Below are 23,794 nucleotides of genomic sequence, written 5' to 3'. Positions count from 1 at the left end.
GACAAGCCCTGCAAAGACCCACCTACAACGTACTCTCTCCGTGGGGAATGCAGAGCCCACATCTTAGCTAAGATTTACTGTGTTTGCTCTTGTGCCAGGCATGCTTCCAGCTTCATCTCATTTAATTTTCTGAACCTTTCAAACAAGTTCAGAGAGGCTGGGGAATTTGCCCCGAGAAAAAGGCAATGAGAAGTGAAACGGGCTTGTGAACACAGCATTCTTTCTCCAGAGCCCAGGCTTTCTATTCGTCTTTGTTCACCAAACGCTGACTAGGTTGGTGTCACTCGGTGATTCCAGGGCAAATCAATCTATGCTCACAAACCAGTGTCAATGGAAACCGCGGAAACAGGAAAATCAGACATGGTGAGAGACTGGGGGAGGAAGGAAGATTCTATGCCTTCTGCTAGTCTCACTGTAGAAAAAGCATGGCGTAAAATAGGTTTCACAATGGACAAGAAGCAAGCCAGAGGGCTCTTCTATCTGCTTATGGGAAAGTAAACTTACCTCAACAAAGCCAGGTTTTCAAGATAAATACAAGGATAATTCTACCTACCTATAATTTAGTGTGGGATACAAAAAAAAGTTAATAAAGGCAGGAAATAATTTTTTAAATTTCCTGAATCAAAATCTCTCTCCATATGGACTTGGAGTTGCAAAAGCCAAAAATATAATTCCAGAAAGCCAGATTAGAGCCGAACACTGACAGCTTTGTGAAAACCAATGTATGTGATGGGATCACCACATTCCATGCATTTTATAATGTTCCTAGAATACTGTTCTGCATAAATTCTGTAATAAAAGTTACCTTTTTTTTTTTTTTTTAAGAGTTAGCTGTGACAGAGCCACTCTACTATTATCTTAATGGTTTGAAAGGATACCGAAAGAAATTTCCATGGACGATTGTGACTTAACAGTTTAGTAAGTGCTTTCAGCCCAGGAGAGACTCGGCCAGCCCCTCAGTGCACAGCTCACCAGACGGCCTGCACACTGGACTCCATGACAATGGGGACGTTAGTGCCCTGCTGGGAAGGGGCACCTGTCAGCCGGTCATCATCATACAATTTTCCAAGTGTGGAATTGGAGTGCGATAGCACTTTCTCTCATTCCATATGTGAAAAACTTTGGAGTAGCAGAGGGGCTAAGAGGAACCGGCAAATCTGGGGAAAATGTTCACTGATGATAACATTTTATAGCTTATGAGGAATGTTCACATGGATTTTATTATTGAATATCACCACAACCCTGATGATTCTGTTAAATGGGTATTAGCCTTGTTGGATAAAAATGTAGCCTAGGGGTAAATGACTAGCTTGCGTTTACACAGCTAGCAATTAGCCCTGGATGCAAATCTCATTCTGATCTCAATCTCCTCTGCTTTCTGCTCTTGCATGCCATGTCTGACAGTATCGGTCCACGTAGACCAGACAAACAAGCAGAGGAGACTAAGGAATCAAGTCAGAGGGAAAGTCTTCTCAACTGCTCCTGGTCAAGTCCAAGCTTTAAGTAAATTTCTTGGATCAATTAACCTGCATGTTCCTCTTCTGCAGAGAATTACTTGAACCTAGTCAGTACGGGCTTATTATGGACATCATTAAGGTTAACCTTGCAATGATCACTGAGCAAACATAATGTCCTTTTAACATGGATATAAAAACAGCATCTAGGTTAAGGAAGTGTAGTTGACCATGAAATGCAATTCCACATGCCAGAAGCTCATCGAATTCTGTAAAGCTGAAGATACTAATATTGACGCCAAGCCCTTCAACAGTTAAAAGCCACAATTAAAGAGATATAGAATGTTTGCACTGATTTTAAGAACTAACACTAGGCTATACATCAGCGACATTCCTGATCATTTGCACTGTGGGTAAATTTTTAGAGCAATAATAGCTATTGTGAAAGACATGCTAATTGTCCATCTTGTCTCAAGCCTCTTGAACAGCATATAAATATGAAACTCAATTTTGAAGTGTTCCATGAACTTTCTTTCAAGATACATTTTAGCTATGTTTTATGTCATTTTTATTTTTAAAGTGATCATTTATATCAGCTATAACAAAATTTGTAATAGTTTCTACATCAAATCAACATCATGATATTTATTTATAAAAAAATGACTGATTACAACTTGGTTTTTCTTTTGCAGGTATGAGCTCTGTGGTCTGCAACTTGATCTTTATGTCGGAATGCCAGTGTGCCTAACTAATAAGGTTTTTGCTTTCAAAAATGTGTATTATTCCACTGAATGGAGTAAGTTCCCTGGTAACTGCATTACAGCAGCCACCAGAGTAGTTACATGTGATTATATTTGTTAATTCTCGTTCAGAAATAATGTATTGTATACTCTATTCTCTAATACTGTCCTAAATAAGTTTTCTCCACATTCTCTGGTTCTTTTCATGTCCCTGGCCTCTGCCCTATAGGAGACACAGAGACGTACCACCCAAATCCCATGTCAACAAAGCTGTCACTGTACAGCTGTGGGCATGTGGTCACTAGGCACCATCGGTCATCAGTTCCTTCAGGATCGGCATCAACCGCCGTCCCCGGGCAGCCACACTGGGAGATCTGGTCAGGCGGGAGCGTGAAAGCTCAGTATGGCCCAGCCTGGGATGCTCATCCACAGCCCCCCCAGAGCCGGCCAAGGCCGAGTTAGCCTGTGACCCAGTTCACCTTTCTCTGCCCATTGTGCTTCTTCCCTGCCCTGTGCACAGGGTTTGGTGTCTAACAGATAAGTTAAAAAAATAAATAAATCTTACACACCAACTTCTGTCTCCACATCTGCTTCTGGAGAACTGAAACTGCTATATGTCCTCAGCTTCTCTAGCAGCCACATTTAAGAAGCTAAAATCTCAGAGCACCTATGTGGTTCAGCCAGTTAAGTGTCCGACTCGATCTCAGCTCAGGTCTTGATCTCAGGGTCATGAGCTCAAGCCCTAAAAGAACTTAAAATCTCTACTAAAATCTCTAAAGCGATACTTTTAAAGAAGTCTTATATTTCCCAACTATTTTTGTGCCACCAAGACCTGATTTCTTTCATAACCACTTTTTATACAATCAATGCCCACATAATTCCTCCCATTAAAACTAAAATACATTTGCCTACAGGAACATGGTCCCTCCTAACTCAAATTATTTCCTCTGAGCTAATACTTAAGGCCAGATAGTCCCATCTGGATGAATGTCTCATTTCAAAAGAACTATTTTTGTGTAAAGATTTCCCGAGAAGAAAAGGATTATTAATAACAATCACTGTAACCCAGGTGGAGAGGTGTAGTATTTGTGTGGGGATGTACAATTCTCCAAGCTTGTTCATATAGATTAACTTATTTGATCCACATCAGGAATTAACCAAACTCAGGAAATTAAGGTCAAAATAATGTATTTGTCCCAAGTCAGATAATCAATTGGTGGTGGATTCTGGAGCCAAAGCTTGTTCTTAGGACCCTCATCCAGAGCTGTCTGCACTCTGTGGTGCCCCCTACACACGGGCACATCTTCACAAGGTAGAACGCATTCCTTATTCCCTGAGGAAATGCAACATAGGGTTCTAAAACCTAGGGCTTTAGAAATTACAACTTTTGAAATTACCATTTGAAGCTGAAACTGCAAGGCAGGGCTATGCCAGCTGGGCTTGGGGTTCTGGTGCACCCAGGCCTGAGTGGATCCTTAAGTAACTCTGCACAATGAGAAGATGACACTCTTCCCATCTGCAAAGACAGGGGTAAGGAGAGGCAGAGCTCTGTTTTAAACTCTGTCTTCAAAGCAGTTCTTGTAACCTATCCTACCTACCCATCTCGGGATTCAGAAAGGCCACTCAAGATAGACTAAAGATACACCAACCTTAACTGTGAAAAACAGAGAGAAGATAAAAGGGAAGAAGGAAGCAGCAGAGACTCTCTCTCTTTAGCTGTTGGGGGTGAATCATGCGGTAAGGATCTAGGGGATGCTTTAAGACCACGTATGCCATAGTACGTGTCTGCAAATCACTCTTGGATTCACTGCCTGTACACACTTCTGTATCCGTGAGAGAGAAACAACACGGAAAAGCTTTCACCAAAAGAGGCGTTTTGAAAGAGAGGAGTTTTAAGTGAAATGTGAAAGTGATGTGGAATGAGGATTAGTTACCATTAGCAAAGGGGTTAGTGCTGGAACAATCTAGGATTGTAGCTTGCTGGGGACAGAAAGTCAATTTGTCTTGCTTGGAATAAAGTGTCTCTGTCAGAACAAGGAATCGAAGTCACTCTGTGGACATAAGAACACCAAATACCAATTCCTCACCTACCTGGTAGGCAGCCTGATTTTCCTTTTTTTTTTTTTTTAAAAAATACATACATACATACATACATACATTTATTTATTTGAGAAAGAGATAGAGAGAGATAGAGAGAGCACTCTCAAGCAGAAGGGGCAGAGGGAGAGGATCTCCAAGCCAACTCCATGCTGAGTGAGGAGCCCAACCTGGGGCTCAATGTCATGACCCTGAGATCATGACCCGAGCTGAAACCAAGAGTGGGATGCTTAACCAACTGCACAACCCAGGAACCTCATTTTTTTTTTTTCCTCACTGTAGTTTATGAGCAAAGAGAGGCATAATTCCCTTTATTACTGGGAATTCTCACTAATAAATACAGAGAACAACACAGGAACACACGGTCCTCTGCTCCTATTTGTGTGTAAAACAACTTTTATTACCTGTCCTGGGACAACCCCCAGCCTCAGTGGTGGCAGCATCACAACCTGGGTTACCCCAGTGAAGAGAGAGATGAATTTGATTTACAAAACTTTAGTAAACATTACTGATTTCATCTTACATTCTAGCATTGTAGAATGAGTCTATCAGAATCTCTAGCCAAAGGAAAGAAAATAGTTTCATGAAGACTGAGCCCTCTCTGGGTTGTAGCACTGCTCACCACACCCTCTCATTTTCATCTCTTCTCATCAGAAGAGCCCATGTCACTGATAGACACTGACACATGGCCTAGAGTCAGGAGGAGGAGTGAGGCTGCAAGTAGGATGTGGGGTCTCCAGTTCAGAGGCAATTATCTGTACAAAGCGTGCAAAGTACATGGTGTCCATCTGTGCCAGGACTGGGCTGAGGTCTATGAGATGCATGAAGGCACCAGGCCAACAGTTGGGGGGGGGTCAATGGAAATCACAGGTAATTATAGGTCCATTTTACAGGAGTATGTATAGAAAATAGAACCTGGACAGTATAGAGAGCACGTGAAAGTCATTAGAAGGCTTTTGCTGCAAGGATTTTTATCCTGTTCTGATTACAAATCTGTAACTATTAATGTGATTGTTGGTACCAGTTATTTATTTTGGAATAAACCCTGCCAACAGTAATAAGATAAAACAGGAAGTACATATTAAGTACATAAGATTCTAGCACCAATGCCAATGGTGTGTGGGTTTTTCCCACACACACCAGGCAATTTTCAGACACCAATTCACATTCTGACATTATCTACCAGGAAATAGCATCAAATTGCACAGTTTAAGGACTCAGTCCTACAAAAACATGCTTCCAAAATCCCACGTCCAGCCTGTCACCTGGACTTCTGATCCACCTGCTACAGATCAGAGATTCTGACTCACATCCTATAGATTGGAGGTTCCAATGACCCCTCCTTGGGTTTGGTTAATTTGCTACAGTGGCTCACAGAACTCAGAGAAACATTTTACTTATTAAATTACCAATTTATTATGAAAGGATATAACTCAGGAACAGTCAAATAGAAAAGATGCTTAGGGCAAAGTATGGGGAAGCGGTGCGAAGCTTTCATGCTCTCTGAGTGTGCTACTCTTCCCAAGTCTTCATGTGTTCACCAACCCAGAAGCTCTTTGAACACAATCCTTTTGGGTATTTATGGAGGCTTTATAACAAGGCATGATTGATCAAATCAGTGGTCACTGAGGATTGAATTCCATCTCCAGGCCCTCTTCTCTCCCTGGAGATCAGATGTGGGACTGGAATTTCCAACCATCACATCTCATGCTTGGCTCCCCAAACAACCAGCCCCCATCTCCAGGTGAGAACCCAAAGTAACCTCATTAACATAAGAAAAAAACACTTATCACCCCTCACCCTCATCACTTGGGAAATTCCAAGGGTTCTAGAAGCTCTGAATGGACAAAGACCAAATAGATATTTCTTATAAATCACAATATTACAGTATATAATTTTGATTTCTCAAGAAAGTTCATGATGAATATACAAGTTGCACTGGGGTTTATTCATCTACCAGCGTGACTTTTATTTATTTATTTTTTATTTATTTTTTAAAGATTTTATTTATTTATTTGACAGAGAGAGACGGCCAGCGAGAGAGGGAACACAAGCAGGGGGAGTGGGAGAGGAAGAAGCAGGCTCCCAGCAGAGAGGCCTGATGTGGGGCTCGATCCCAGGACTCTGGGATCATGCCCTGAGCCAAAGGCAGACGCTTAATGACTGAGCCACCCAGGTGCCCCCAGAGGGACTTTTAAAATATCATCCACCAGAGGAAGACCAGAGACACAAGCCTGCTGCAGCAGCATCAGAGTCTACTACAAAGACCATGGTTATTTTAAGAATGCTGTGCTGGATTTTATAGAGGCAGCTCAGAAGGTACATTTGCATATTACTCAGTGAAGTGTGGCTTTTCATTTAGATCAAATGACTGCTCTAAATTAATTTGTTCAGTTTTGATTCCAGTTTTTCTTGTGCATGTACAAAAAGGCAAGTGATAGCTGTTACTGTTAGTTTGCTTAGGAGAACTTCATGAAGAGTTAAATTGAATAGTCTCCTATCAGTGCCACACCATATGATGGAAATGGAAAATCTGTTAATTCTAATAATTGTCCAATTATTCTTTTCATGTAATTCATTGACTCAAAGTAAAGCTTCTGGAAGTTTATGCTCTTGATGGCAAAATATCTGACATTATTGTGAAAATTTACTGTAATTCACTTTGAAAGTTCAACATTGAATATATTCCTCATTTTTAAAGAGACAATATGAATATATATTTTGATGGAATATAACATTATGGTTGAAAACAAAGTCCTTACTAAATTTAGGAACCTCTGTAACATGTTTGAAGTAATTGTGGTGTGCATGTTACTCATAATTGTGTCAAACAAGCTGTGATATTCCACCAATCAAAGCAGAAACTGTAGCTGCCAAAACTTACAAATATTTTTACATACAGTAACTGAACAACAGAGTTGTGACAAAACTGATGTTGGGTTAAAAAAAAAAAAATCTCTCTTCAGGGTGGCAGTATGCACTCTCCTTCCTTCCCATCATCAATCACACTTTTAGGAAAGCTTCAGCCTTAAAAAGAACTATAAATTATCTACTGAAAGGTGCTAAAATAGGCCAAAATATGCCACACTGGCATAAGGATTATTTTGAGCTGAGGCAACTGAGAAGAAGGAGATAAAAGAAAAGCTCTTCCCCTTCCTCAAATGCGTAAAAGCAGGACATAAATTTGTGAAGGTCCCCCTCCCCCCACCACCCCACCATCAGGAAGGACAGCAGTTAATCACTGGACCCTTATCAGCCCACAGACAGCACTAAAAGAATCTATATGACAAACTTCAGGAATGAGCCCTTATTTTCCATTAGTCCCCCATATATTTACCTTCCCACAATTTGCTGCTGTAGAAGTTCAAATTCCTTTTCCTTTGTCTTGGCATGTCTCTACAAAGTTATTGTTCTTTTGTTAAGAAGCCAGATGAGCCCAAGTTCTACCCACCCCTTTGAGTTACTCATCTCTGGATACCCCCATGTGTATGTGTGATGCACATGTTAATGAGCTTCTGTCTGTTTTTTTCTTGTTAGTCTCTTTCATCAGTACCCCAGCTAGAGAAACTAGGAGGGTAGAGGGAAAATATTTTCTTCCTTCTCTACACTACAATAGTATTAACTAGAAGAGTCTTCTAAATTTGTTTGTATTTAAAAGCAGTTTGCAAACTTTAATTAAAGTATAATTAATGGAGTACTCTAAATCTTCCATCTTTTGAAGCTTGAAGTAAATACAAATCACTAAAAAAAGTTTGTGAGAATACATTTAAACCAATCCCTGCAAAAGTAAAGGAGAAATGATATAAAAGGTTTGCCACTCTGGAATCTATAATTGAACTCTTGGGATATTTCAACTCGTGGGAAGAGTCTTTTCATACAACTCCTATCTTTAATCAGATAAATTTATATTTCTATCATAAAGAAGTGAAATTGAGAAAAACAGTAAATACCTACTGAATGAACAGATTGACTTTTCAGTCCTCCCTAATGTTAGAGGAGGTGCTAAGCATGGCAGACGCCTGCCTGAATTTGCTTTGCCCATGATACCTGTGTTAGACGATACGATTTCCAGACATTAATGTGTGCATGTGACAGTGTAAGGACTGTTACAGCAGTACACGGAGTAGCCCTCAGTGCTGTGGAAAAGTATATATGGATCTATAAACCCTGGGGACTTCTTTTCCAGCACACTGCAGATAGAGGAGTTGAGGCCAGGCTTTCTTTGATGTGAAATTTGCCAAATTAACAAAAAACAGAATCAACACGTCATGACCCTTACTTCAATTAATAACTTTGCTTGCAATCCAGGTTACTGAGACCATTGCTTGTTTGGTTGTAACTAACTCTACAAGCTGTGGAAGCAACAAGGGACAAATCTGCAAATACTTAATTCTACATGTCATGGGAGTAAGTAGCTACATCAATGGCGTTTGCAAAGGAAAAGGTAGATCCTGTCAGTGCTTACCACTAAACAGGTCTTAGCAGGTAGAAATTTCCCGAAGATATGAATCAGCACAAATAATTTGCAATGGAAAAACGTCTTGCCCTCACCAAATTTATAACCAATCGCTAACTGCAACTAAAAACAAATGAACAAGCCATTTATCATATTTTTCTAAGTAAAATATTGCTGTTTAAAAACTGTGTGATCATTTATTTCCAATGAAAATGGACCCTGAAAATAACATGTGGCCATCAACAAAGTTCTAGCAAAGCCACTTGGATGCTTTACGGAGACAGTTGCTTCCTAACCTCCACCATCAGAAAATGAACTGCTTAAAATCCAGACGGTTACAACATGCAAGGTTGACCTCAATGGATACAAAATTGGTCCAAGAGGATTTGCAATATTGTCTTACTAGTGCCAGTGGGGGCTGCTGTGCACCCACAGGGACAGTTAAATGGAAAGATGAGGCATATGAATTTCATGCACACAAGCATCTGTAATGTCTCCAGGACACCCCGCTGATGCAGCCCCTTGCAGCTGAAATCTACAGGGTTCGCTGCAGGAAATATGAAGGTCACTGACTGACATTAAAACTGACACGGCTCACATTTCAAAGTATCAGTGTTGATAAACTATTTCTCCTGTTTTCATAAGTAACTGACCCCAAACAATATAGCTGAGAAATCTATATCCTAAGGCTGGACTTCAAAATTTGACTTTTCCCCTTACTCCTACCAATACCGTAAAACTCTCCATTGATTTCTGATTAATTTGTTTCATTCAGTTTTGGAAAATTCTACTAGATTCAGAAGTTCTTTTTTCCCCCCATTTGTTTATTTGTTTGTTTGATTTCTAAATTCCAGAATGCTTACTATGGTGTTATGTTAGTTACAGGTGTACAATACAGTGACTCAACGCACAGACATCACTCCGTGCTCATCATGATACACGTACTTTTACAGAAGGGCTTTTCTAAAAGGAAAGTGTTCCATATGAAAAGAACTTGCTTTCTGTTTGTTGCTCTGCATGAAACCAGATTTACTGTAATTCAGATCAGTAAATGTTTACTGAAATCTCCTTGACACAAAGGCTTGTGGGGGCACGCAGCATCAGCGTGTCTGTGCATCGGCCAAGCTGGACCTCGTCCTTGTGGCACCTGCAACCTCGCAGGGCAGACAGGCTTGTGTATAGCTCAGGTGTTTCAGCTCTTACTGGCTTTTGAACTGTCTTTGTATCTCACTTTACTGCTAATATTTTCCTTTTTCATATGCAAAGCTACCTTCCAGCCCCAGCAGACAGCCTTGCCTTTTATTCCAGAGGAAACCCAGACCTGCAGGGGGTGAGGTGTGATGAGAGATACCGCCAACCCCAGGGACCTTGTGACCAGATGCAATTTTTACAATGTCCTAGCCTCAATTTCTTCATCTGTAAGACATATATTCAAATAATTTGAAAATAATTTAGTGAAAGGATTATAGATAATTAAGCACTACCTTTTAATTTCAAAGAATTTGAAATGTAATTTCTTGTATGGGAGACTCCACTCATAGGAAGAATTCTCCGACGTGGAAGGGTGTATCGCAGTTCTCTCTCAAGAGTGTGCCACACACACTCTTTCAGGAAAGAAATCACTCACAGCATACGCAGAGAGAACTAACTCCCATGGGGCCTGGGGCACAGTGTGAAGTAGCCTGCTTCAAACTAGAAGACATATCTTTGAAGTTTCCTGTTTCATCTTAAAAAGGTATAAAATATTCCATTCTACTCTGTAACAGACTTCTGTTTATTACAACATAAATGTGCTATTCTGATTTACCTTTCTCTGTAATGCTGTGTAAAACAGACGCTCTGAGAGTCTCCCCTACTTGTATGAAACTATCTTTTGTTCCTGGCATGTTACATTACCTAGGAGTATACAAGCTATTTCTCTAGTAAGAGAAATATATAGATCTGTCGGCATAAAGAAGGTCTCTAGTGCTATCACTCATTCATACACATACACACACACACACACACACACAGTCCAACACTTTTTCCATCACAGAACTAAAGCCATTTACCGAAGGAGGCCATGTTAAAGCTTTCAGTCAAATTCTATGTGGCTACATCTGGAGTCTCTGAAGATGCTCTTCAGACCCCGACGACCGTATACAACCATCAGTTCCCATCTAATGCCAGAATGTCAAGAAACAGTTAAGTTGATAAAATATAACTGTTGAGCAATGTCTCAAAATTAGAAAAAGAACTTGTATATTAATTCTAAATCACAACATAAAAGCCAAAGATAACTAAAATAAAAGTATGAATTGAGAGGAGAAGCCTAAGACATAACAAATGTATTCAAAGGGAAGTAACTAAGATCCCCATTTTTTAAAATCTCTGTTGAATGAATGAATGAACGTATACTAAAATACTGCCAAATGATAGCTAAATCACTCTCTCCCAGGATCCCAAGAGCAAGTACAAATGGACTTTGAGATAAATCTTTACTAATCTCCAAACCCAAGTAAATCTTTGAAGTCTGCAATCCCAAGGCAACATCACTTCAATTTGAAAGCAAGAAAATTATAAAAATACATTTATATCAAACAACAATGACATGAAAAACATAAGACTTTAGTGGAAGAGTTGAGGAAAATTATAAAGTAGTACCAGTTCTTAGATTTAATGTCCTACTAGGAGCTGAGTTTTAAAACATGCTTCTGGAAAGTTAAATCTTGGCTGTGCAAACATGGTTATTTTTTTTAGTTTGTCTTCAGCTTTGTAAACTGAAGAACAGCAGATAGAGGTGAAAAGAAGTGCAGGAATTCACTAGGCAGCCTCAGAAGGAACAAAGCAGAAGGGTGGAGATGATTTCTTTCTTTTTGCCAAATGGTATCATGCTAATAATTTCTCTATTTTGTAATTTTCAAATTATACATTTTAAATTTTAAGACTAATATTGCAAAGTAAGATTCAAGAAGCAGAAATACCATGTTCCCCAGGTGGGGGGGGGTGGATCAAGACGTCAGGGTGCATTGCAAGATACACACACTGGTCAGGAAAGCACACAAGTCTCACTGTGGCGTTGTTCCTGTCACTTTCACATGGCAGAGTACTGCCACTCCTAAGTCGAACTGAGGTATCCAGGAGTGTTCTGAACATTTCTGATGGAATTTCTATTGGAAATACATAACAAAAATTATGATGTAAGTGATGAATCACTAAATTCTACACCTGAAACTAATATTATACTGTGTGTTCACTAATTGGAATTTAAATAAAAACTTGAAGGAAAAAAAAAGAGGAAATTCATAATATAGCCATTCTGTCTTCAAGTGCTATACTTTCTGTTCTTGGTTCAAGTTTTTGGTTTTTTGTTTTTCTTTTTTTCCCTTTTTGTTCAGTTTACTACTTTTTGTTCATAAAGGTAAGACTAGCAACTGATAACCTTGAATGGATCAGATCAACTCACTTCTGCGGGTAGGTAGAGGGGCTGTGAGGCCGGATGGCTGATGGGAATTTGCTGGTTCATGTAAAACCTCAGGCTGTTGTGGCTCTCACATAGCTCACTTTCTTCTTTAAGAGAGGGGAAAGTTTTATTTTATTATTTTTATTTTAATTTTACTTATTTGACAGAGAGAGAGCATAAGCAGGGGAGTGGCAGGCAGAGGGAGAGGGAGAAGCAGACTCCCCACCGAGCAGGGAGCCTGATGTGGGGCTTGATCCCAGGACCCTGGGATCATGACCTGAGCAGAAGGCGGACGCTTAACCGACTGAGCCACCCAGATGCCTCAAGAAAGGGGAAAATATTTTACATACAAGGTAAACTCGAAGGACACAAACCACATACCTGAATTAAATTTTAAGGCTAATATCTGGAAATAACACATCTATGTTAGACACATAAACCTTTACATATTACAATCACATCTGTGGGCTCTGGAAAGGAGTGTCACTGAAAACCTCATCTTTTATTTCTGCATTTTTCAGCAGGCAGGACCACAAACAAGTGTTTTCTCAAATGACACGATCGATTTATAAGCTGTGAACAAGCACTGCTCCTACCTTTTGCAAGCTTTTAAAACCAGCCAGAGCCTTATAGATTCTCAGACATTATAAGGAAACCTGAAGGCTTAAGAGATTGTGTTATCTTCCTAAGGTCGAAAAGTTAGCTTAGTGGTGCTGGAGACTCTTGAATATGTTATTAAACGTTTATTAAGAATTATTGTTAAGAAGGGCGATGAAAGAGATGTTAATCTCTTTGTATACAAAATTGTATGCTTGTAAAGCACAATAATAAATAAAGTTTCCACCTTGCAACCAATTCTCTACAATCTCTTTCAAAGGATAGAAACAGAATGAATACTTCCTAACTCATTCTATGAGGCCAAAAGTACCTTAATGCTAAAACCAGACAAAGACAGCACAAGAAAACTACAAACCCATACCTCTCATGAGCATAGATGCAAATATCCTCAACAAAATATTTGCGAATCAAATACAGAAAAGCTTAAAAAGAATTATGTACAATAGTCAACAGGGATGAAACCCATGTATGCAGAGCTGATTCAACACTCAAAAATAAATTAATATAATCATAGACTAAAACAGGCTAAACACCAGACTAAAAGAGAAAAATCACACGACAATATCAGTAAACACAAAAAAGGTATTTGACAAAATCCAACACCCATTCAAGATAAAAACTGTCAGGAAACTAGGAAAGAAACTTGAAGCTTTCCCACTATGATCAGTTCCAAGGCAAGTGGGTCATTTCTCAACCACCCCTTTTCAACACCACACTGGGTGTCCTTGCTAATGCAAACAAGCAAGAAGAAAGAAATAAAGGGATATGGATAGGGGAGGAAGACACAAAACTGCGCACGTGCACAGATGACGCATAATAATCTATGCAGAAAACCTGAAAGAATCCACAGAGCAATTCCTGAAATAATAAGCAGTTATAGCAAGGTTGCAGGATACCAGGTCAATATGCAAAAGTCAATCATTTTCCCATATGCCAGCGACCGACAAGTGGAATTGAAATGAATCCTCTGGTTTTAATCTATTATGTAGTTAATGATGCCTAATTTGACTAATGATGTATGATTAGGGTACATACAAAAATAAATAAAACAAACATAAAATATAAATAGATACCCCCAATTTTTATTTTCAATTCTGTAATTAAGTAACTTGATTTATCTCCAGGAAGATGTGATATTTCAAAATCCAAACCAAAGAAATACATTGAAACATAAATTCACAGGGCAGAAAACCTTATATTAGTAATGGACATACTGATATTATGTATAAGTGAATGAGAAAGTAATTGAAAGGGAATCTTTTTTTTTCCCCCAGATTCTTCCTAAAGCTTTCATACAGAGAAAGTTTCACATTTTTCTCTCACAATAGAAAATGCAAATAAGCAAAAAAAAAAAAAGCAAATAAGTGAGAGATGCTTGAACTTGCCAATAATAATTTTAAAAAATATTAATGACAAAATTAATATCCATTAGCAAATAGGCAAAAACTAAAACTATGAACATAATACTGGAAAAGATGCAGCATGGAGCCCTCTCAAGATAGGCAGTCATGGTCTAAAATGGAAATAAACTCGGCAATATGCATCAAGAACCTGTGTCCATTAACGCTGACCTTCTGTTACCATTTCTATGACACTATTCTTAGATTCAAAATAAGCAGTCGATGATTTTCGGAAAAGGATATAGATTTAAGGGTTACTTAATTTAATATTTTTAATTAGAAATAATGCAAATCATCAGCAATAGGCAAATGATTAGAGTATTCCCAAATGACAAAATCTTAGGTACTTATTTAAAAACAAAACAAAACTTATTTTCATAGGATATTTCATAGCAGGGAAGATGTCTCATGATGCAATGCTAAGTGGAAAAAGCCAGATACAAAACTATATATACATATGATTACATTTCACACATACCCCCCCATGCATACATGCAAATATTTAGGCATACTCAAGATGCTAGAATTAAACCCAAATCTTGCTAACCATGAAGGTAAAAACATTCTAATTTTTTTTTTTTTTGTGAGTGAAACACTTCTATATTAGAAAATAAAGCATTTGCAGAGAAAGAAAGAAAGAAAGAAAGAAAGAAAGAAAGAAAGAAAGAAAGGGAAAGAAGCCACGACAATCAGCAAAGTACAACAAAGTATTGGCGTGTCCTCATTCAGGCTTTTGTGAAATCCCTATGCCTGAATCCTTCACTAGAAGAGGAGAGGGTCTCGTCCTTTATTTTACATACAGGCTAGTCCTCTGCTCTTTTATATAAGGGACCTCATTCAGTCAAGTGGTTGGTTCTATACACATACTTAAATCTAATTGAATATAGTAGCTTCTATTTATAAAACCCCCTCAAAATAAAAACAGGAAAAATTTTATTGCAACAGACAATATTATTTTTCTAGCAATGACCTCCCCGTGCATCTGGGAAGCGGCTTGTTTCCCTGGACGGATGTTGTGTGTTATTAATACAAAGGCGACAGCTTAGCAGCAGGAAGCATGCAGAGTAATGCTCCAAGTAAGATAGTATGATCAATACTACAGATTTTAATGCCATCTTTACCAACTCTAATGGAGGGTTTTTAAATATTGGCTGGCAGGCTGCATTCTGACTTAGAGAAAAACTCATTTCTCCTATGAAACACTGAGACGTGATTTTAATTTCTTAGCGCTTACAGAGCAGTCGAGCTCTCCTTTTTAAGACTCCCCAGCTCCTTTCCTGAAATACCAGAAGAATCAGCTGTTCTTTCGTGTTGAAAAGATTAGCCATTTGCAATCATTCACCTCACCGAGGGATGCTGGAAAGCCGCATTTTAGGCAATATTGTGGTGTTCCCTATCACAGCAGGAACTAAAAATGCAGCAGCAAAAAAAAGTCTCATTTTTATCCCTTCTTGGATACAAGTTTGCCTAACAGATGCTGTTAAGATTTTAGGCTTCTATTAGTCAACATTTTTATTTAAATTTATGAAAGGATAGAAGTGTTATGTTAGGAGTATTCCTAGTAACCACCAAATCACAGAGCTTACGGTAACTTTAAAAGGCCACCTAACACACTCCCAAGACCAAAGAGAGACAAGACCAAAATGCTGAGGGTATTTATCAGTCTTTGCTTAGAAGTCTGGAACAAGCAGGATTCTTTGACTTTATTCATTAATTCGTTTTGGCATTTCACTGAAAGTTCTTGATATCAGGGCTAGACTCCCTCTATTGCAATTTGAGCTTCTGGTCAACCTCAGAGAATATGGAATAAAGCTATTTTCTTTTACTCTGTTCATCTGAATAAAGTAAGGAGTTCTACTCTCAGCCATCAACTCTGAAGATACAATAGGCTTGGGTTTTTCTACGTGGTCCTTGCCTCCCAAACTGAAATTCAAATCTAGTCCTTATCCCTGGTTTTCCTAACAGGGAATCTCCACATTTTCTTTCTTCTACTGAGATTAGAAATATCCAGGTCCCAAACTAGCTACAGGCTTTTATTTTGGGCGTATCAAGTTACGCAGAAGAACTGAAGTGTGGAAAAGCCATTTTAAAGATAAAATGTTTAGGGCGCCCAGCTGGCTCAATCAGTACAGCACGTGACTCTCGATCTTGGGGTTGTGAGCTCGAGCCCCATGCTGGGTGTAGAGGTTGCTTAAAATAAAGTGTTATGGATCCTACACTCCAAGAATAAATGGTGCTCATAAATTGTTAGGGCATTCCTAACACTCACATCAGGTTTAGACTTATTTTAGAACTCACCAATATCAATACATGTGTTTATTAAGATTACACGACCCTTAGACGTAAGTCTTCTCACTTCTATCTTTAGAGTACTATTTGACCACTGACCACATTACAGATTTGACACTTTAAAAAGTTTGATTACATTGAAATATACGCACACTGGGTGAAGGCATCGAAGCTCTGACCATGGACCACACTAAGGATTTGCCTCTTTAAGCGGTTTGATCATACTGAAACACACCCACATTGCGTGAAGGGCATCGAAGCAAAGCAGACATTCATCAAGAAAGAGAAACCACTGACGATGTTCCCACAAGAGGCCACCACCGGAAAAGCGACTTGTGGAGGGGGACGGTGTTTCCTAGCCTTACCTGATGTCGGTACACGTTATGCAGGTGATGTCTCGACTGTTTGTTGTGATCAGGTTCAAAGCTACTGACGTTTCCTTGTCGGAGGTCGGATGTGCTCCACATTTAAAGAAAAATTCCTGGAAGAATGAGAACTCTGTGAGAAATCCCAGGCATGGAGCCCAGCTGGCCATTTTCCCCTCTCTAAACATTTTCACAGTGAACAATCTCTTCGGGCAAGAGAGGAAATCTATTAGTAGGTATGAGTTAGAAATAAGTCCACATCAAATCTTTGGAGGGAAACTAATGCCCTCATGCCAAACTAGTCAGCAATCTCCTTTTCAGGAGCGCCCAAGTGTCTCTGCTCATTTTCCTTTGCTCTTTCAGCCCTGGAGCTGGGGAAACGCTCCGTGACCCTGGTTTAGCGATGCCCTTCCATGATTAGTGAGTCCAGTAGAACAGCACACTGTGAATGCAGGAGGAAGCCTGAAACGGTATCTCATAAATGAGGAAAGGGAGACACTGAGCCATGAAATGATTTGCCCAAAGTCAAACAATCGGAGGTGAAGCAGGAAGTAACCAGACTTTCTAAGGGGAACTCAGTGCTTTTTCCACGGCGCTGCTCCATGGTGGGTCAGTTAGCAGCAAGGATGGGATACAGAGTGAGGAATCGAGGGAACACTCCTCTAAATAAGCAGGTACGAACACGCAGACTTACACAGTAGCAGAGTGCGACTCTCCCCAGACGCTTCCCACACCGTTTTCTGCCTCTGTACAGGGTCCCAGAATTCCCCGGGAGATTTGGACTCCACCCCCCACGCTAAGCAGCTGGGAATGTTCGAAACCTGTACTTGTCTCCTTAATTGGCTTCACCAGCCTTGTCCTGCACACATGCCTTTACTTTAGCTTTTCACGTAGGTCACATTCTTTTGATGGCTTATATTCTCCCTTCTCAACCCAACTCTTTATTTTTCTTCATTTCTTCCCTTTGTTCTTTCTCTATTTGTTCCCACCCCTTTGCCCTTCCTACACTAAGGTGCTCGGCTTTGCCTCTTGTCTGGCAGTCTTTACACCTTCCACGATAACCACATCCTTGAAGTGACGTTCTCTGCTACAGCAAAACTCCAATACAAGTTTATCACCGGACAACAGAAGGACATTTGCACACCATACTTCCTCCTCAACTCCATTTGAATACAACTACTTGGAATATGGACAGTAGTTCCCCTTGAAACACTAGACTTGACCTTTTATTATAGCTCCAGATATGAAATGTTTTTGGCTTGGTGGGACTTCGTGGGTCCTTGTTGAGCTTCTCAATCTGCACTGTAGCCTAAGAGCATCCACAGACAATATGCAGGTGGACACCTATGACTGTGTCCTAGTACAACTTTATTTATAAAAACATTTGGAAAATGGGATTTTTGTCTGTAGGCCAACAGTCCACGCCTGACATAGACTCTGAAGTATTATGGAATCCCTTATTCATATCTGTATCTTAACAGTGCCCCGCAGAGAACAGGCATTAGATATATTTTCTTCAATGAAAAAATCAGTAGGCTTATTCAACAAATTCTACCATCATCCCTTTATACATGTGACAGCACTACCCTTCATTTATTCTTTCCCTACTTATAACCCAACTAACCTCCTTCTCCTCTGACCTGAGATACAGTGAGTAACACCTGTGGCTCTCAAATACATGTGTGAATCAGAATCACCTGCTGGGGGCAGTGTTATGGTAAACGTTGCTAGACCCCACACCAGAGTTCTGTAATTCAGTAGTACTGAAGTAGGGCCCATGATTTGCATTTCTACCATGTTGGCAGGTGATGCTTTTACTATTGTTCTGGGAACCACACATTTGAAGACCATCGAGTTATACTGACATTAGTGGTAAAGGGAGTAAACTTTGTTTACTCTCTCTGAAGATGACAGCTGTAACAGACCTCACTTATTGCATCTGAAAATGGTGCCACGTCTCAGGTAACAGGTGTTACTTCCCAAACATCTAAAGTGTGCCACTGTACAGAGAAGTGTCCCAAAGACAGCTGTTTGGAGCCCAGGCTGTTCTTATTTGCAAGTGTCCTACCAACCCCAGATGGTACACCTGCTAGTTAGCCAGAACCTATCCTACCCAGAGCAAGGGGCATACTAGTCGTCCTGCTTGTGGTCCTCAGCCCCACAGACAAGGGTGTGACAATAGTCTCACTGTAATAGGGTGGCCAGTGCTGCTGATGAACGACTGTTTAGGTGTGTCCGTGGCGCCATGCCTATGAGCCTCGCCTTTCCCTGAGTGGCATGGAAATTGTAACTGATAGCTTTCTTTTCTTTTCTTTTCTTTTCTTTTTTTTTTCTTTTTCTTTTTTTTTTTTTTTACCAGGGAATGCTACCCTCTTTACACAACCTTATGAAATTTTACAAATCCTTCAAAGGCCAGTTCAAGGATGTTAAGAAAAAGATTCAGAGCAATTCCTGACTGCCAAAGCGAAAAGCATGGAGGACAGGACTGACCCTTGTGAAAGACACTGAGCTGGCTGCAACTGCTTTCTGCAGACATGAAAAAAATTCCACTCGTAACACAAAGTAATTCCTCCAAAAGAGCTGAGTTGGCTGGGCTATTGAGAAGGTATTTCATAAACAGATAAATAGACAGTATTTATATTTTTTCTTAGCTTGCAAAAAACTACTGGTAGATGCTCGGCTAACAAATCACAAACTGTTCTAACACCAGATAAAATCCAGCCAGATAAAAGCCAAAATCCTTTTTATTGGGGGGAAATGGATGTTTATAGATAATAGTATAAAAAGTTATAGATATTCGGAAAATTCCAGTATCTCACATGGGCTGATAAAACGAAAATACAAATTATCAACTCTATATTAAATATATATGTCACATCAGTGAATTTCAACACTTTCTCCACCAATTTTTATGAAAGGAGGTTCTTCTGTAGTACTAGAGTAATTAGCAAGTCCGGGAGAGGATCTAAGACTTCACCCTGCTTGCAAGCTCCCACGTTAGTATGCCGCAGTCTCGTGGCTGCTGGCAGAAGACACAAGACTCCTGGGTCAGAGACAAAGGGCTGCGTGACTTGGAGCTCAGGCAGAAGTACAGACATGATGGCCATGTCAGTTCCCCTGCTCCCCAACAACCATGGGATGAAGTGGATGAACTAAGCTAGGCGATACCAGTGAGTGGTTCTGAACTACATGTGAGGACCCTGAGCTTAGGGAACCCAGCTCTTTAATAAGGAGCTGCAAGCAAACCTTCCTTTTGTCCTGCAGGGCGATACTGTGTTTACTATACTGGATAATAAGCAGATCTCTCTACGACCTCCTTGAAAAGTTTGTTCAGAACAAGAGGGTGGTAGGTGCTTCCCTCACAATGTACAGAAATGCAAGAGAACCCTCGAGAACTGTCTCCCTATAGCAGTGACACCTTTTCTGCCCAAACACTAGCATGACCCGGTCATCTCCTGTCCTATGCAATCAGTGGCCTCAGATGTTGGTAGTCTTTTGATATTTCCAATCTGCATGCAAAATACACAAACAATAAAGCAAAGCAAAACAGAAGAACCTTTAAAAAAATTCTACCTTGGGTAGGATATCTGTCAATCCTAGTGAAGGGAATCTTAACTCCCTTAAATGTAGATAAAGAAAGATTCTCTAAGGGGCCCACCCCATCTTTTACAAATGCCAGTTTGAGAAAAATCAGCTACAAAAATAGACAGACAAACCAAACCAAGAACAAATCCTGTTAAATTAAATATATTCTTCTACCTAACCAGGAACTATAGTTCCCATGGGCTGGGCTCATTTCGTTTAGATCCATATACTCAATTCTGGGAAGGCATAATTAATTAGCTATGGAGCTAAAAGGTATGACAGTGATTGGCCAGTTTTCTTTTTTCAATGATAGTATAAACTATTTAAAAAATGGACCCAGAATATGACCTTGAAAATGAGCTTGGCTTTATATTGCAACATGTTAAATATACGTGTTTTCCAATCCAGCAGAGTTATGTTCTTTAAGTTCATAGAAACATAGTCACATTTTTACCATTTCTGTAGACAAGGCTATGATTCTTTCCTTCTGCTCTCACTGAGTTATATTTTATCATAAGTCCCTTGTTTTTCATTTCAGACTACAGAGGCCTGACCCTCTAACCAAATCAGACCCATAAAAACCAAAAATATACACCAAGGGAAGACCCAAGAACTGTCAGTTCAGCTGTTGGTGACATTCTCAGAAGCCACCCTCCTCTTCACTCCGCTCTGCGACCTGACTCCTGACTCATTACCAGTGCTTCTCACAAAGAAGGAAATGACAGAAAGTATGGAAATGAATAAATAAAGCAGCAAAATCTGAAAATAGATTCATACCAAGAACCCAGTTGTATAAAAACTTATAGGATCGGAAGCTAATTCATCAACGCCAAACACAAATTAATGTGTTCCAAATTTCTATAGAAAGAGCTGACAACTATTATCTGGGAAGCTTTACATGTCCCAAGCACAAGCTACTTCTACAAACCTGAAAAAACAGCAATGAGACCCTTCTTCTTTGTTCATGAACCTTCCAACAGCTTTCATTGAACTTCCCAAAGTTAATGATGTTTATAGATACTGCTTAACCATAATATGTTTTCCAAATAAAACACTGTTTGCCTTTGCAAAGGGTTAAATTTGAGTTAGTCTCCAGATCTTTCTTAGTTAATATGCCCCAAAGGAAACACATCTCTCTCTTGATAAAATGAAAGGATCACACAGTTTCCACTAGAAGGTTGCAGTAAATCTGTGGTTTGTACTGAACAAGTAACTGGCCATTTACATGGGTCAGAGTCAGGTTAGGGAAGCAGGGCCCATGCCCGGTAGTTCAGCTGCGGGAACTGAACACTGAGATCTAGTTACAATGGTGGTGCTAGCAGCACAGGGCAGGAAGCCCCCCCAGACCGGCAGCCCCGGGGCTCTGATCACTGGGATGGGAGGACGGAGGGAGGAGGTAGCTAACTGCTGGAAGCTGGGAGGAGGAAAGAGAGGCAGCCACTGCCAGAAATGCTCCTTTAAAAAAAAAAAATAATGATTTTATTTATTTATTTGACACAGAGAGAGAGAGAGAGCATGTGAGAGAGTGTAAGCAGGGGAGCAGTGGAGGGAGACAGTGAAGCAGGCTCCCTGCAGGGCTCGATCCCACAGTCCTGGGATCATGACCCGAGCCAAAGGCAGACGCTTGACTGGCTGAGCTACCCAGGCTCCCCCAGAAATGCTTCATGAAGAGAAAGCAAAAAACATCCTGGCTTCTGCTTTCTCTCTGAACTCCCAGCTCCCAGCAGGCCTCCCCTGGGCAAAGCCAGCCTGAAGCAAGGAGAGGGAATCTGGGAGCTGGCATTGGCCATGGCCAGTCCGATAGCCCAATACACCACATGGAGAGGGGCAGGACAGGGAATTCTGGAAGCAAGTAGCAGGCGACAGGTGCACCTTTAGGAGGCAGAGCCAGTCTGTCAAGTCCAAATACTTTGATTTTCACTTTGTCATTGGTGGCACATTCTAATCAGCCTCCATAAAAGAAACAAAGATACATTCATATATGTTTCTGTAAAGTGTATTAAATGAATATACACAAATATTTATAACATTTGTGTATTGAGTTTAAACTCAGACCTGTTAAAAGATTAAATTTTCAGATAAGAGGGACCATTGTTACTATTTATGAGAAGAGGTCCTCATGCTTACCAAGTTACGATAGACAACCTGTCACTTAGACTCAATCTAAAGGTGTCTCACAGCCATGAAACTTCTGTCAATAGCCAGGGACAAACAGATATCCCCACTATAGGCTCTCACAGCTCCTCATCTGGTTAGATTCAGATTCTTTTGTAAGGAACAATTGATAGTTCTAAATCTTATTATCTATTTAGAAACTTCATTATCCACGTTAAAATTATAGCTTTAATTTTCTCTAAGCTAAAACCTGACACAGAGCATAATCACCACACTCTCCACCTGGTACCTAAGGAAAGTCGGTAACCGAGCACGCCAAAGACTGTTCCCCTGATGACCTGATAGCATTTAGCCTTCATGCCGAAGTGTTACCTTCACTTCGTGTTATATAAATCCAGACCATAGTTACATTATTTTGGATACAAAATAACTATGCAACTTGTTAGACCATATACTACTTGTAGACTTTGCTAATTTAACAATGCATTAGGTCACACCGAGTTACACAAACATAATCTCAAAACTTAATGATAGTTTGTTATCCTGTTCACTAACAAGTTTGCTTTCTCTCTCTCTCTCTCTTTTAAGATTTATTTATTTGAGAGAGAGAGGAGAGAGAGAGAAAGAGAGGGAGGAAGAGAGGGAGCACGAGCAGAGGGACAGAAGCAGACTCTCCACGGAGCAGAGAGCCCGAAGCAGGGCTCAATCCCCGGACCCTGGTATCATGACCTGAGCCGAAGGCAGACGCCTAACTGACTGAGCCACCAGGCACCCCCAAGTTTGTTTTCTCTTAATAAGGTGTTAACAAAGCCTCCCAGATGATGTGCAAAGTTTACCAGGAGAAAGAAAATCAATATACTCACATAAAAAGGAAAACTGTGTCTGATCTTTGCAGAGGACAGTTGCTGCCTGTCCACACCGCAGCCACTGCCAAAGCCTTAAGGAAGGCTGTATGCCTCCTCCATGGCCGTGCATGTGTTAATAACAAATGCATGTATTATATGCACAGAAACTCACATGCACCGCCGTTGTGCATGAACTTGACAACCCCATTCCAAGCAGCAGAGAGAAAGTCTTCGACGTCAAGCCAGCAAGAACACGGCTCCCTAATTTCACCACTGGTCAGGTCCACAGTATTTCCACTTTCATATAACTACAGCTATTGTTAAATTTTGCAAGTATTTTAGAATTTTTTCTTATTACCAAAGTTGAAAGTATAAAGTGGGTCCATTT

General features: G+C 40.1%; 1 protein-coding gene across 4 annotated transcripts in view; it reads right to left on the bottom strand.

Annotated features, from left to right (window-relative positions):
- PRKN (parkin RBR E3 ubiquitin protein ligase) overlaps positions 1–23,794 on the bottom strand; it is a 1,246,455-nt gene that overhangs the window by 533,396 nt on the left and 689,265 nt on the right. For all 4 annotated transcript variants that reach the window (XM_026504660.4, XM_057311210.1, XM_057311211.1 and 1 more), the window contains exon 6: positions 16,862–16,977. In XM_026504660.4, the coding sequence (XP_026360445.3) occupies positions 16,862–16,977 (116 nt within the window). The remainder of the gene's footprint in view (positions 1–16,861; positions 16,978–23,794) is intronic.

Source organism: Ursus arctos, unplaced genomic scaffold (assembly GCF_023065955.2).
Source record: "Ursus arctos isolate Adak ecotype North America unplaced genomic scaffold, UrsArc2.0 scaffold_13, whole genome shotgun sequence".
Classification (NCBI taxonomy): domain Eukaryota; kingdom Metazoa; phylum Chordata; class Mammalia; order Carnivora; family Ursidae; genus Ursus; species Ursus arctos.
This window is presented reverse-complemented; position numbering and strand designations above follow the sequence as displayed.